Raw genomic sequence first — 16,017 nt, forward strand, 5'->3', positions numbered from 1 at the left:
ATAAAAATGAGGTAATAAAAATGGGATGCCCTTGTGTGGAGGGGAGTTCTCCTTATTTATTTTTATTGTATTTTCATCATCTTTCATGTCAGGGAGGGCAAATACAGCAGGTCTGAAGGTTATGAGTTAAAATTGGAAATTTTTCTTTAGAGTAATTTACCTAGTGGCATGTTCTGTTCACTTGAAGTGGTTTCTTATGAAGTGAAGGCAGAGTAAAAATACAAAAACGAGAAAATAAGTGACACTGAGCTCATCTGACAGTGTCTTTTTGAAGCAGCTCTTCTTGTTTCCTCTCTGTTCAGATTTAAATTTCTCTTTTCTCATGGGTATATTTTACCCAGAGCTTGAAAATAAACTGCATAGACTGCTAAGACTGACAGAGTCCTGCAGGAAGCAATTCAGTATTTTTCTCTGCAAGGAAAGCAGCCAGGTGGGTTTTCTGGAGGAAATAAGCCAAACTAAATAGCTTCCAGATTTAAACTCCCATTTACATGTGAGAATGCTGTCTAGATTTTGTTTTGGGGTTTTTTTTATAACCCGAGGCATTGACTTCATGGTGGAAAACTCTTTCTTCAAAAATCTCAGAAGGAGCAGCGGCTATAAAACAGTTATTTCAATGTAATAACAAAGAAAAACTCAGAGCTGTTACAGTTCTGAACATTTGTGGTTTTTAAAGGCAACTTTTTTAAAAAGATTTCAAACTTCCCCTTGGTTTGTATCAAGAAGTACCGGGCTGGTAGGGTTTGTTGAAAAGGTCCCTTTTTAACAGCTTTGCTGTTGGGTCCCTTGCTGTCCTACCCTGCCACATCAGTGTGTCCCACACAAAGGAATGGGTAGCACTAGGTGAGCCTACTTGCCTGGAGGTGAAAGCCCAACTGACCAGTGCTGGGCATCCTTAAAAACCAAAAAAACCCAAGTCATCTTCACCAGAACTTGCATGTTTAGTACTTGAAAGGCAGCTGTGTTTCATTACTGCTACTATTACTAATAATATCAAAACAAATCATAGTTATAAAATTGTCATGGTGAAACTAAGAAGTTTATTGTTGTCAATGTTTTAAAATAGAAGCCTGCTAAATTTCCACAGTCTGAAGAAAACTTAGCTACAGATTGAATACAATTACATGGAGAATAGCCAGTTTACCAGTGGAAAGGATGGACATAGGCCCAAAGCACAGTGTTAGAGTGCTGGCTGTGGTGCCTTGGGGTATTATCACAAGGAGATGACATCTTGTGGAGCAGAGAGCTGGCAGGTGATGAGCCCTCCTCACCCGTGGGACTGTGGCATGCTTGGAGTCGTGCTGATTTCTCCTGAAGTTACTGATTGCTGCCATTAATAATGCTGTTAATGTCTGAATGTTCTGCTTGTTCTTTTGGCCTCAAGTGAAATCAGGGATTTAGTTCAGTCTCCAGTTTAATGTACTTCCCAGCCTGATGAGCCATCCTTATGGGTGTGTTCAGTGCATGTTGCACAGTTCAGTTCAGGTGTGTCCTTTGTCAAACCTGCTGCACAGCAGCCTTGGGCTCATCCCGTAGTTGGAGCAGGGTCGATTGTGCCCTGCTGACTGCAGTGGATGCTGCCAAGCTGAACTGCAGAGGTGTGAGTGGCACTGGGTCACCTCCCTGAGAGCAGCTGTGTGAGTACAACAGAGCTGTAGTTCACTGGCTTACCACAGCCTTGAGCACAAGGCCCAGTCCTGACGAGAGTGTTATACTCTGCTGAGCCTGCTTCACTTGAAAGGTTTTTTACATCAACTTTTGCAGAAGATTCCTTAGGTAATGAGGAGATTTGCTTTACATCTCTCAGAGTGCCGTGCAGCGTGTAAGAGTGCGCACACTGCGGTGCAGCACCACGGCGTCTGAGCCATCGCTCGTGTCAGTGGAAACTCGTCCTGACAGCTCAGCCAACTGTGGCTTGTTAAGAGGGTGGCAGTGCTAGGTTACATGCCATCCTGCTTCAAGCAGAAAGGGAGAGAAGTAGCTGGAGATAAACTAACTGGTGTGTTTTATTTAACATTTTGTCTTCCGTTCTTCTTGCAGGGTTGCTAAAAATCCACTCAAATCAGTCTAGTCCACAGCAGGCTGTTCTGACAGTTCCCAGCCAGCTTAAACAGCTCGGTGTAAACACAGCTTCTGGAGGTGTTCAGACAATACTCATGCCTATGAACAAAGGTAAAGGGCAGAGGAGGATGACAGATGGTGTTTGAAAATCTCCTTTGACCTAGGGTAGTGCTTGGTCACTGTTGGCATACATGGTCCATGGAAGTAGAGGTAGAAGAAATTGTAGCAAGGAATTCATCCCTAAACTTTGTGCTGCAAAAGGAGTGTGTTACTTCTGAAAATGTTAATTTGTCGAAGTGTATGAAATTTGATTTTTTTCTTCTTTGTTATCTTCCTCCCTTTTTTTTTTTTTTTTTTTCTCTCTTCATCTCCAGTGCTACAGTCACTTTCTGCCAGCAAAGTTTCAGCAGTTTCAGCAGTCACAGCAGCAAGTACAGTTGTCCCAAGTCCCTCCACGGCATCCATTGCCAAAGGTAAAAAGGGATTTCTTAGTAAGACAAGTAGTAAAAAAAGCTGGTGCTGCTTTATGCAAGTGGCCTGACTAGTACAGTAGAGTCCATGACTGTGGGTTCCTTTATTTCCATTATTAATCGAGTTTGAATCAAGTTAAAATGACACCTGGGGACTAGGAATTTAACAGTGACTTCCCCCTCAACAAATCCCACAGCATAGACGATTATGGAAAAAAATGAGAATGTTCTAGAAAGCTACAAGGAGTACCTGAAACACTCATTGTTTCAGTCTGTATTGGCAGAGCTGCATAGAGCAGCAAGTATTCAGCCCCAGATCCTGCTGTTCTCAGCCAGGTGCACTGGAGGTTGCTTTCCAGCAGCACTAGATGCAGACAGCACGTGTCCCTGTGTTCACAGTGGGGAATGAGATACACACAGTCCTTCCAGAATAAAGCATGGGGCAGAGTTGACACACTTGAAGTCCAGTTCTGGCACAACTGTCATGTCTCTCTCCATGCCAGCTGCCTGACCAGACTGCCTGGTTATTTGGGTTTGGCATATCTCTCACTGCTTCTGTCTCACCAGAGTTTGTCCCAGACGTGAGAAAGTTCACATGTCAGAATCAGTGGTGTCTTCAAAAAAGTTGTCACTTTGAAATGTCACTTCTTGTTAAAACTTGGTAGCTTTCTGTCCAGCTCTTTGTTTGCAGACTGGCCAGGCAGTTCAGTTTAGACCAGGCAGTCATAAGCAAAAGAGCAGCAATTGATTATGCAGGTTTCTGACAAGGATGAGATGTGAGCATGTGGAGATTTGTGGGGGGAAACATGTTCTGGTAGGTCTCTTTCAGCAAAATTGAATGTCAGATTTGTTCATGCTTAGCAAAGAGAATGCAAGCAATAAATGATGTTATGGAAGACCTTTAGTCTCACAAGACTGTCTGGTACTTTTATCAAGCTGGCTGTACTTTTTGTCTTAAAATGTATTCTGTTTCTTTGAAGTTAAGATGGAGCCTGATTCAACAGGACAAAACTGCAGTTCTGTGGGTACCCAAGAAGGCCAAGCAGCAGTTAAAACAGAAGAGAGCTCTGAACTTGGGAATTACGTTATCAAGTAATTGTTCATTTCTCTATAAGGATTTCTGATCTTTGAAGTGCTGGGGGAATGGAGATGGTTCTAGGGATGCGTGCAGTGGTGCTACTTTGACCTAGAAATACATTATAAAATCTGTCCCATACACTGCTGTGTCTGTATTAATCCTGTTAGGCGGCCTTGTTTTGTGAATGGATTTGTGTGCATGGTTCATGAAAGGGAAAAAAAATATTTGAAGATTTGGAGTTGGTTTGGGCTTTGTTAAAATCACAAGCTGCTAAAATCCCTTTATCATCCTCTGCTTGTATAAGTCCCGTTGCCATTGTGTGTCCTTAGTCAGGTCACACTGCCCAGTGAAATGCAGCTCTGAAAAGGGACATCTGAAATAAGTAGATCTGTCCACCTTCTGGACCCTCAAGTCTTGTTAAGCTCATGTACTTGTGTAATTGCTTAGTATGAGGGCTGCTTTGCTTCATAATTAGAATGAAATAATAATGAGTGTTCAATCACTGGATGCTGTGAAATCCAGTGCCTTGTTTGTGGTGCTTTTGTGAGTACTTGTTAGTGTCTTTTTACCAGAAGCCAGACTGCAGACTTTTCTCTGCATATTTCTTGCAGTGCGTAGGATTTCTCTTCTGCTCTTGAATCCCCCAGCTTCCCTGTCTCTGTGTTTTGTAAGGTTTTGTTATCTCAGTGTATCCCTACAAACACTACCCTGATGGAGAGTGTGTGTAAGAGACAGGAATGAATTTTCAGTCACTACACACTGAAAATTATCTTAGTTATAAGATAACTATTGGAAAATAGCTCCTGCCAGTTTAATAGACTGTGGCTGGTTAGGTCAAGTCCCATAAATACGAACTTTTCCATGTTTCCTGCGGGGACAGCCTGCACTAGTTACCCCTCAAAGCAAGGTTGCAGCTTGTGAGATGATGCAGGGATTTTCTGCAAGCCTGGCTTCAATTTCTTCAGCCTGACAAATGCAGCTTCAGATCTGGACACTTCAGCAAGAGGAAGGGCTGTTTGAAATACCTTCTCTGGTTTGGGGTGTAACAGTTTATCCTCACACTGCTATTTATAATGCCTTGAGGCTAAAGACTTCAAACCATGCAGTGATTTTGAAACCTTTTGCATCTGATTCATTGCTTCCAACAGCAATCTTCACTTTGATTCTTTTTATCCCTTGCAGCATAGAATATTTGGAGAACATCCAGCAGCTTTTAACAGCAATAGTGAAGAAGGTTCCATTAATTGCTGAAAAAAGTAAGCAGTAAATGAAAAGGCTTTGCTCTGTATTGTCAGTGTATCAACAGAATGCCTTGCATACTCTGTAGCCACAGAAATTACTGAAGAGTAGAATAAATGAAGCCCTTCTCCTAGAGAGTTTACCCCAGGGGTTATTCTGAAGATGCTTAGAATTAGATTCTTCCAGTAAAATCAGATATGTTGTTAAATCTTTCATCTGTTTTGTTTATTTTTTTTCATTAGAAATAGATTGTATTTCTTCCCATAATAGTTGCAAGTAGGTCTTCTTTTTCCTGGTTTGTCCTTAATGGAATTACTTTTTTCTTTTTTCTTGTTTTTAAATTTAAAACTTGGGTTTCATCAAGCTGGCAAATACAGTAACATACCACGACACTGAAATGTGTTTGTTATTGGGGGTTTTGCCTTCTTTTTTAAACATGAGGGGATAATTTGCAGAGAAACATTTTATTATTTTGTTCCTCTTACTCATGTACATAACTGAAAATGTATCAGCTTTTCCTGGTAGCCAATGCACTTTGAAGGAGTGGTCCTGCAGTCTGGGTAGAGCAGACCCTTTCAAGCAGAGGCAGCAAAGGAGTGAGAGGCAGAGGAAAGCTTTCATCACATACAACTCTCGTGCTTTTGCCAGGAAACCTTCTCACTGTTGTTTCATTTTCATGTTGTATTTGTTTAGAAAAAAAAATCCAGTTTTCCAAAGGAAAAGACTTTGAGTAGTAAGGCAGACTTAGAGGTCTACATAATAGAGTTTTGAGGGAGGAAAGGGGCTTAAACAGCCCATAGCTGCAGGTTCTGTGTGCATGACCAAGAGGGAGGCTGGGTTTGCATTCAAAAACCAGTGTCAGTCTCTCTTGGAGAGAGTACAGCATTTGTAAGAGTTGGTTACAGTCATTGATCCTGTGAGCATGAGAAGCATTTCCCTCTTCCTCTTTGATAAATAACATCAAACCCAGAATGCATCTTACTTCACTTACTGAAAATTTAAAGGAGTTTATGATTTTGTGTTTTTGTAGGTGAGGATGTAAGCTCTTTTTGTGCCAGTTCAGTGGAACAGTATTACAGCTGGAACATTGGGAAGAGGAGGGCAGCCGAGGTAATTCTCTCCTCCAGTGTTTCATAAGCAGTCACTAGGAAAGAAGGATTTCTGAATTGTGGAACTTTCCTTGTTGTTTTCTGATTTGTTTTCTGAATAAATCTGTTATTTTAAATGGCAGCATTCCTTACTGCAAGGTGCACTGACTTGTGTTCAGACAGTGATCCAGTTTATTGTTCACAGGCTTTCTCAAGCAGAAGGGATGCTGAAGGTCATTTTTCAGTTTATTTATAGTAAGATGGTTTTTTAAGCATTTTAAAGCTATAAATTTTTTCAGACTGGTAGTACTTTATCCTCATCTCTCCTCTGTGGCATGTTACAGTCAAGGGAATTTTCCCCAACATACATATTTATCTTGTTATGGGATTGTGTCTGCTTTCTGTAGGATGAGAATTGAGGGATCTGACATAAGAAGTACTAGTGCTGAAATAGATTTTCAGTTCACCAAAGATTAATATTTCAGTTGACCTGGACCTTTTGTATTGTGATTTTCCTCTATTTCTTCATAACTTTGCCATCTTGCTGTGGAGTTTTACAGGGAAGATATTAACACTGAATTAGATCCTCTGCTGTTGCCAGCTTAAATGATCAAAGAGTTTAACCAAATTTTAAGAACATATTTTGCTCTAATGGATTCTTGCACCATGCCATCTTTGGTGTTACTTGGGAGATGAAACATTTCAAGTCAAGATGAATGTGACTGGGCTTCTGTAACTGTCCCTTATGTTGGGATTTTTTTTGAATGATCAAGTAAAGTTTAAGTGACCTGTCAGAAGTCAGTCTGACTCCTGAGAAAATCATGTTCCTTTTCTATTCCCTTGCAACCTGGATTGTACTTCTGGGCTGTAAACTAACCATAAATGTTCTAGCCAGTGTGATGAGCTTTCTCTTTGGTCGGTCACAGTGGCAACGAGCAATGACAGTGAGAAAGATCCTCCAAGAAGTCGTAGAGAAGCATCCCAGGTTTCACAATATCACCCCCCTGAAAACCAAGCACGTGGTGCACTGGTGTCGGTGCCATGGCTACACTCCCCCCGACCCCGAGACCCTGCGCGGCGAGGAGGACTCCATCGAGGACGTGCTGACACAGATAGACAGTGAGCCAGGTGAGTGTGGAGGCACAGGGAGCTCCTTTCTGCCAAAGACACTGTTCCTTAAATGCCTGTGCACAGGCACATCTGGGGAAGGGGATTCTTTCTTTTTTTTTTTCACTTATCATCTCCAAGTTTTGTTATCCTGGAGTGAAGTAAGGACAGGCCTACAAGTGGGGCTCTCCCCTGTCCCTGTCAGTCCTGATGTTTTTCTGGGGCTTCTCTTGGTTTTTATTGTGCTTTGGGGCCCTTGGAGGCTCAGTGTAGATGAATCACATGAAAGATGATCCTAGTTCCACAATGCAATCCTTTGTAAGTGGATACACAAAGTAGGTATAGGAGTAATGATATTTCTGTCCTTGGGTATGCTTAGCCTCTGTTAAGACCATGAAAACACTGTGAATGAGTTCAGGTACAGAACAAAAAAAACCAAACAGTGGCAGTGTGGAGCTCAGTGGGGGTTAATTTACTCCCAAAAGTGAGGTGAATTGGCTCGTGTGAAGCTTCATGCTTTGTATTACAGCTGCTGCATTATTCCATTAGCATAGTTTTAGGATCCCTCAGTTCATTTCAGTATGTTTTAAAATCACATCTTTAATTTCATCCATACTTCACAGTTGAGCTCTCTTGTTTCACCTTCAGATAATGCCTTTCCAAAAGCTGAATGTTTTCCTGTTGTGATCATACAGGGATTGAAGGTATTTCACAGAAGTGTATGGAATTTATTATGTTGTAAAGTCTTGTCCTTCATTGCAGTCATTGAAGGTGGAAAGGAAGCCTACATCCACCTTATAATATTTATGTCTAAATCACTGTATTTGTGTTTGTCTTTGAAGAGTAGAATCTGTTTAGTGCATTGCTTTGCACTGAAAATTTTACTGGCTTCTGTCAGTCACGCAGAGAAGAAGTTCCCTTTTGCCATTCCTCTATGAACCTGTCTTCTGATTTTTTCTTAAGGAGCATGATAATGCTCATCACAATGTAAAAGATGATTTAGCACTACATGGTGCCTACATTTAAAGGCTTCACATCTCTAAGCAAGTTGAAGAGCATCAGACTGATTTGCCAGTTGCCAAAAAGCTTAAAAAGCTTCTGTGAGAATGTTCAGGAGCCTGACATGAGCCTGGTTTTGTATGAAATGCAGCCTTCTTGATTGGTGTAGGAGCAGATGTGGGAGAGAACCATGAGTGTAATGAAGATATAATTAGAAGGCTCTCAATGACTGTTTGCATTTCTGTTCATCCTTATATTTGGTAGGCACTACAAAAATAACTTGCAATTACCTTAATTTCTTACCATATTTTGAGTGTGCATCTGTTTATAAACAGCTTTCTATAACCTATCATGTGTCTAATTGATTGCTTCTATTTCAGAGTGCCCTTCATCTTACAGCAGTGGTGAGGAGCTGTGCCGAAAACTGGAGGAGCTACAGCAATTTCTGAAACAAGAGCCAGAACATGAAGAGGAAGTAGATATTCTCAACTTCAGTGAGCCATTAAAAATAAACATTAAGAAAGAACAGGAGGAGAAACAAGAAGAGATGAAGTTCTACATGGCTTCCTTGCCTGCATCAGAGTTTGTGAGGGACACTGCTGAGAAGGTAATAAGTGAATCATCAAGCTGATTAGGACTGTTGTTAAGCTAGTTGTGCTCTTACATTTATTTAGTTGCATTTCTTTCATCTATATAGGACTTTAAATGAAATTTTTTATACATGCCCTGGAAAAATGGGACCTTCTGACTCAAGGCACACATCTGCCAGTTCTGGCAGGGGAAAGCAAGAATGCCAGCTGGGAGCTCACTTCAGAGTAGCTGTTTTACAGGGCTTAGTATAGAAAAATCATCTTGAAAGACTAAAAGCAAAGATAAATGAAGGATGAGGAGCATTAGCACTGAATTCTTCCTGACCCATCATGCAAATGATGGGTCAGGAAGAATTGTTGCTTGGACCAATGCTGTTGTAATAGCAGTTCCTGAAAAGGGGCTGTGGTAAAACTCCACAAACTTCTCTGCTGCTCAGATTTCTTCCCCCTGTTCTGTTTAGGGCAGGGGAGAGGGAGGTTTTCTGTCACGGCAGCAGGAGAGAGAGAGGAGACTGACCTGGCTTGTAGCAAAGAGTGCTTTTTGTTGTACCAGAGCAGCAGGAGGGATTTGCTTTGGCAGTTGTTGAAGAAAGAAAGAATCCCTGTCCCCACCTCACCTGCTGATAGTGAGGGACACAACCTTGGTTCTGCAATGTCTGGTCTCTTGCTACATAGGTGACAAAGGCATGGGCACAATGGGAGTGGAACTAAGGGATGAAACACTCTTTTGATGTGGAACTCCTGTTCTAGGAGTTCTGTTTGAAGTGGTTTCAGTGGCCACAGCTGGGTGCAGGAAAGATGATGAGTAGATGGATTGAAGATATGTACAGTTTTAAAAGGGAGCTTCCATTCTCAGCCCAAAGATACCCAGTGCAGCCTGGGGTTTGTGTGGACTTTCTGAACAAAAACTAAAACCTGCTTCTGTATCTTCTGACTTCTAGAGGCAATTCTACAGGCTGTATTAGTTTTACCCAGATTTTTTTTAAATTAAGCCTGAGATTATACTGCTTGACAGCTCTGTATGTCTACTGACTTCTCTTTTAACTACCCTTTGTAATAGGGTTTTTTTCTGTTAATCTCATCTAATTCTAGTACAATGTGCATTGTGTTTTTTTAATATACTCACTCTTTTTTCTCTCTTGTATTTTACAGATAGGGATTTCTTTTCAACCTGCTGAGGTACAAAAGAATGTTTATGCATCTGTAATAGAAGATATGATTTTAAAGGTAAGAAATATCTTCACAGGAACGGCTTGTCTGTAATTGTATTAATTCAGCAATTAGAAAGAAAGATGGAATATCTTTATTAATGTGCATTTATCAAATCAAAGTCTGTCTTTCTGCATGAATAGATAGATACATAGCTGCCCAAAGAAGGTTATACACTTTTGTGGTGGTTTTCAGTTTTCTAACTGATCTGTTGACTTGGACACAGAGTAGTGATTTGCAAATTCTCACCATAATGAAGATACTGACTCATTCTGTGATTTTGAAAGTACCCCTTGCTTTGTCCTTCCCTTCAGAACTGGGGGGGGGAATCTTTCAGATTGTGTAAGACTTGGTTGTTTTATACAAGGTTAGCTATATTTTTCTAAATAGTCCTCAGTTGCTTTGCCCAGGTCATCTCTGCTGGGAGACTGCTGAATTCTTGTGGAGAGTAACAGTTCTGCCATGTGTGAGAAACCATTTCTCCCTCATAATCACTTCTGGAAAAAGAGAGAAATGGTTTTGCACTAAAATTTGAACAGCAGGGATCTGGAGTCCTTGGGTTTGGACTGAAGGCTTGTACAGGTTATTTCTAGCAGCACTCTGGTGTATTTCATGCCAAAGATGATTTTTGTGGTTGTTTATACAAACTGCAGCTTATCAGAAGATGAGTTTTACAAAATCTATTTGATTCCAGGTGGCACATGCACTTATGTGCATTTGCTCCCTGTTACTCCACAGTACATCCATTTATAGACAGATTGTAGCCATCAGGTTGCTCCATTATAATTGTAGACTTATGCCAGCTTTCCTCACTGAATGTGACAGAAACCTCTCCTCTGGTCTTGAATACAGCACAGGAAGCCAAGAGCCTAAATTAACTTTTGACTGAACCTTGGTTAAGCCAAGTGTTGGGCATATGGCTGCTCAGGCTGGGAGGTTCCTGTGAGAGTGTCTTGACAGAAGCCTGGTGACCACAGGAGAGGTACTGGCTATGAGGAGAATATCTGCAGTCTGCCATGTACAAAACCAGCTCCGGTGTGTGAAAGGAAGGGTCCTGAAGTGCTCTTGGAGGCTCAGGCTCTGGAATGCTTGATCCACCCTGCTGGGCACATACAGCTCTGCAGGTCTGGAGCGACAGACTGGGCCATTGTAACCTGAGCTCTGTGCACCTCTGGGTCTCTTTCTGTTAAATAAACTCATGTCTTAAGTAATAAAAGTCACTCAGGTGTCTTGAACTGCCCTGTGCTGATCATTTGAGGATGGAAGCCAGCCAAAATTTCAGCTGCTCCTACACTGGTACTTGAGCAAATAGCAAGTTCCTTTGCTCTTTTTGTCATGGTGCCTCCTAATGCTGTCTCTTGTCTCAGGCTACTGAACAGCTGATGAGTGATATCCTACGGCAGGCGCTCGCTGTGGCGTACCAGACAGCTCCTCACAACAGGTACAGCACGGGGCTGCTTTGCCACTGCTCACACCCGCACTGAGGGTGGAATGGCTTTGGCAATTTAGTCAGGCTTTGTGTGCCTCAGACCACGAGACTGAGGGAATTTATGGACTGTGCTCTGAGAAGAACCAAGCCTTAAGAGGGGTTTGTCATTTCATGGCTCCCTAGTGGGAAAGGATGGGAACATAAACATTAAAACTGAGGCAGTGTTCTCTGCTGTTGCCATGCCTCAGAGGCAGATGACCTGTTTCTGCTGAGCCACACTGGAAGGACCTGCTCACTCTTGTCCATCTCAGCCATGGCCTGCCAGAACTTAATCTAAATAATCTCTTTATTTTACTGATGCACACTTTTCTGCCTCAGATGCTGAGTGATTTTATGGAATCATAAAATGATTTGGATTGGAAGGGACCTTAAAGATCATTGTGTTTCATCCCTTGCCATGTGCGGGGACACCTTCCACTATCTCAGGTTGCTCCAAGGTGGCCCCATCCTACCTGGCCTTGGACACTTGCAGGGATGAGGCAGCCACAGCTTCTCTGGGCAACCTGTCCAGTGCTTCACCACCCTCAACAGTAAAGAGTTTTTTTTTAGTATCTATTGATTAGGCCACATTTTGATTTCTGTTCAGCAGCATTATTTGGGATAGCTTAAATTGATTTTAAAAAAACCAAACACTATGAGAAAATGCTCCGTTTAAATATCCTCATGTATGCAATATATAAATATTTACCTAATATCTTTAAAAGTATCTATACATGTTACATGTACATACACAAAAATTATGCTATACAAGTTCAAGAATTCATACTTTGGTACTTAATTTTCCTGTCCCAGTGCCCAAGAGGTTTTCCCCCCAGTCATTTGAGTGGCTTTTTTTGTGCTGTGATATTTTAATGCTTTCCCTGCATTGCTTTAACACCTGCTCTTGTATCCTTTTTTTTGCTTTGATTGTTATTTTTGACTTGCTGCTTTATGGACATGTGGTTTTTTGTGTATTATAATAGCATCTCTGATGCATTCCCTGCAGGACTCCAAGAGAGATCACAGTGATGAATATTCACAAAGCCATCTGTAATATTCCCTTTCTTGACTTCCTCACAAACAAACATATGAAGATAATAAATGAGGAGCAATGAAATAGAGCAGAGAAGGTGCTACAGGAAAGGTGGATTTATGACTGAAGTTGGGCTGACAAATCCAGTATTTCTGTAGGACACTATTTACATTATTAACATTGGGCTACTAGATTGTTACCTCCAATTAAAGATGCACCTTAATGCAACAAAATGATGCTCTGTTCCAAATCAAGTTGTTAAATGTCAGTGTTTACTTGGTAAGTGTATGTTCAGTGGCTGAACAAACATTGTCAGTTTGCATCGAGTTGCTAGCTGTGAGAGACTCCACAGGCCTGGTCCGTCTGAGACAGCTCTGCTGGTGAGACTGAACTGGTTTTTAAGATGAGAAATTACGTTTTTTAATGCAGTGTACATATGAGTTGGTTTCCCCATGCAGCGAGCAGGGCACTTGCTTTGGCACTCTGAATATGGGAAAAGTCAAAGGCAGTTGTGTAAGGTGGCCCATTTGAGTAGATGGGTGGATTAGGTGCGGATTTGGGGCAGCAGAAGGCTGATGGCAGCAGCAAATTTGGCCCTTCTTGCCTGAGCATGATGTATGTGACTGAGAACACAGCTGGGTAAGTTTGTCAGCAGCTTACTCAGAAGTGTCACCCAACCAAACTCCTTGCCTTTCTAGAGGAGGTGTTAGGTGCCACCTTTCTTAGTCACCTTGGAAAAGATAGACTGGCAGATCCTCAAGCAAGATGAACACGATCAGGCTTGGAAAGATTTGACTGACCACTTGTCCTGCGTGGGAAAGGAGAGGAACAAAGACGATATTCAGGGTTTGTGGGCTTGGGCTGCCTGAAACTCTTCACTTGCCCAGCAAGTGCCTCCCCAGGCTGCCAGAAGGTTTAGAGAGTGCTGGAAGGCAAATGACCAGTGGTGTTGTACAAGTCTTAATGTTGTAGCAGCATTCACCAAGTATCAGCCTGAACTGTGAAGTGCTGTGGGAGCAGCATTGCTTTGGCCTAAGTGCTGTTCAACACAGAGAGGCCTGGTGGGATCGAAAAATCAAAGATTTGCTGCTTGTGGGGAGATCCTCTGATGTCTTGACTGCAGGAAGAAGTTCTGCTACTAACCCCAGCACATACCTGTCTCAGGAACACCACTGGTGAGGGAGACATGTCTGCAGCCTGGCTATCAAGACCTTGCTGAAGAAAGCTTCGTTGACAACATCCTGACCACCCCGCATCCACCACCCCTTTGTCCTGCCCCATGGGTGCTTGCTGGTAGTGTGAACAAGCCATTGTGAAGTTGGTGGGACTGTCGTGCTTTCAGCATGCTTGTTTTGTCTGGCAGTGCTGTCATGGGTGGAGCATGGGCCAAACAGCCAGAACCTCCAGTGCGCTGATCTCAGCTGGGTCTCTGATCTGCTGCATGGCCTTTGATTTAATCACTCTGTGCCTCAGTTTCCCCATCTCTGAGCATGGGGAGCAGGATACCTACCTCACAGGGGTGTACTGAGGCCTCGCTCTTGTTGGTGCCGTGCTTTGACAATACAAAGCCTTTTATAAACATTAAACTACAGTTGTCTTTCTTGGCCTGGGGTAGGAGCAGAATGTTATCTTTTGGTGCTTTTTTGGGGCTAGAACACAGGCAATGGTAACTGCAGGAGCGTGCAGGAACTGCACGCTGAAAAATGCTTCAGTTAGAGGTTTCAGACTTTGAAGGAGAGTATAAGTTTGATGCAGTTGTTAAACTGAAGAAAGCACTGTGTACCTCAGATGGGATGCCACCTGTCTTCTCTACCTTAAATAAAACGGGGTCTGCAGGAAAGCCCCTCTCAGTTCATCACAGCTAGCAGGGAGCTGCAATTCTGTTACATAAAAGAGTGTGCAGAACCTGACCCCTGAATCTAGGAAATGGGACCAATGGATGAAATAAAAACAGCATTTAGAGAAGGACTTAAATGCCCCCTAGGAAGGACATTACAGATGCTCTGGATTCAAAAGCTAATCCTGGCTTGCTCGGGTGAGCTGAGTGCAGGATTGCCTGTGAAAGGAAAGGGCACAGCTTAGCCCTGACATTACTTTATCAGCGGAGGTCAGTGTGATGGAGTTGAGCAGCAATGATTATGTTTCAGCTCAGTGTTGAGTTGGGAGGAATCCAGGTAGCTGGGGAACTGCAGGCCCCCTGCTTTGTAGGCTGTAGTGAACCTGGAGTCCATACTGCTTTCAGGCAACCCTGTACACTTCATGAAAGAGAAGAGCATTTGCAGAATCCCTGTCACTGTCATGACAGCTTGCAGGTTCTGTGGCAACAGCCCTGTGGGCAAACTCAGTCATGCAATGATCTGCAATGATCTCGAGTACTGTGTGCAGTTTTGGGTGCCACAATATAAAAAAAGACATTAAGTTATTGGAGAGCACCCAAAGGAGGGTCACAAGGATGGGGAAGGGCCTGAGGGGAAGCTGTGGGAGGAGTGTCTGAGGTCACTTGGTCTGTTCAGCCTGGAGGAGACTGAGCAGAGACCTCACTGTGCTCTTCAGCCTCCCCCCAGGGGCAGGTACCAGTCTCCTCACTTGTCACCAGCGACAGGACCCAAGGGAATGGCATGAAACTGAGTTAGAGGAGGTTTAGGCTGAATATCAGGAAAAGATTCTTCACCCAGAGGGTGGCTGGGTACTGGAACAGGCTCCCCAGGGCAGTGGGCACAGCACCAAACCTGTCTGAGTTCAAGAAGCGTTTGGACAACGCTCTCAGACACGTGGTGTGACCTGGGGTGACCTGTGCAGGGCCAGGAGTTGGACTCAGTGATCCTTGGGGGTCCCTTCCAACTCAGCCTGTTCTGTGATTCTGTACACATGCATTTCCAGCCCCTGCCTCTTGCAGGTTTGTTTCTGGGATTCTGATAACACCCAGAGCAGCTTTTGAGGATGCAGGAGCTCATCTTTGGGCATCTGTTTGCAAATTGTGGCTTCTTTTCCTGTGTCCTGCTTTTCTGTGAGGAATGGAGTTTCAGAAAAAGTCCTGAACCTGGCCCTCAAGCAGGCAGGTACAGAACCTCTCATTCTTAATGGGGTTCTTGTAGTGGAGATCTATTGCTACATTTCTGAGCAACCACAGGTTATTCTCCTAGGAGATGCTATATTATTAGTATATAAAGTTTGCTGAAGAAAAATAAACTGTTAAAAGCAGATAGAAAATGACACATTTGTTTAGTTCTTCAGATGTAGGAAATGTTTGCAACAAGTTCTTTGCATATTGAATAGTGGTGGGAGAAAAATTTGTTGGTGAGAAGTTCCTGTGGGAATTGCTTGGAGATAAGATAGAGGTTGTGGAATTTCACACATCCCTTCAGGTATTTGTGGAATGCTACAGGTGCGGTGTGTTGAAATGTTACAGTATATTTCTCTGGCTTTCTGAAGAGTTAAAGATCTCTTTAAGAATATTGCCCCTATTTGTAATGCTGAGTGTTTAAATCCTTCATGTTATCTGTATTATACTGTATAATTGTGTAATATACGTATGTTTACAATAAATTCTTTTATTAGCTGTGCTAGGATTGCCTTGACTGCCACCTGTCACTCAAAGTTTCTCCAGATCCACAGATATTTTTGTGCTCTGCGTATTCAGAATGTCATAGTTAGTCCTGGATTCTTATCCAGACG

General features: G+C 42.7%; 1 protein-coding gene across 8 annotated transcripts in view; it reads left to right on the forward strand.

The window, feature by feature from the left end:
* The window catches only part of YEATS2 (YEATS domain containing 2), a 48,355-nt gene extending 32,444 nt beyond the window's left edge, over window positions 1–15,911 (forward strand). For 5 of the 8 annotated variants that reach the window (XM_030226935.2, XM_018913232.3, XM_050977879.1 and 2 more), the window contains 10 exons: window positions 2,041–2,172; window positions 2,436–2,534; window positions 3,512–3,623; window positions 4,792–4,865; window positions 5,879–5,958; window positions 6,863–7,064; window positions 8,423–8,649; window positions 9,785–9,859; window positions 11,209–11,282; window positions 12,316–15,911. In XM_030226935.2, the coding sequence (XP_030082795.1) occupies window positions 2,041–2,172; window positions 2,436–2,534; window positions 3,512–3,623; window positions 4,792–4,865; window positions 5,879–5,958; window positions 6,863–7,064; window positions 8,423–8,649; window positions 9,785–9,859; window positions 11,209–11,282; window positions 12,316–12,424 (1,184 nt within the window). In that variant the 3' untranslated portion in view covers window positions 12,425–15,911. Of the gene's footprint in view, window positions 1–2,040; window positions 2,173–2,435; window positions 2,535–3,511; window positions 3,624–4,791; window positions 4,866–5,878; window positions 5,959–6,862; window positions 7,065–8,422; window positions 8,650–9,784; window positions 9,860–11,208; window positions 11,283–12,315 lie in introns of those variants that run through there. The other 3 variants (XM_050977878.1, XR_007778219.1, XR_007778220.1) reach the window with 3 other exon arrangements.
* Window positions 15,912–16,017: the final 106 nt, after the last annotated feature.

This window comes from Serinus canaria, chromosome 9, assembly GCF_022539315.1.
Source record: "Serinus canaria isolate serCan28SL12 chromosome 9, serCan2020, whole genome shotgun sequence".
In the NCBI taxonomy this organism is placed as follows: Eukaryota; Metazoa; Chordata; class Aves; order Passeriformes; family Fringillidae; genus Serinus; species Serinus canaria.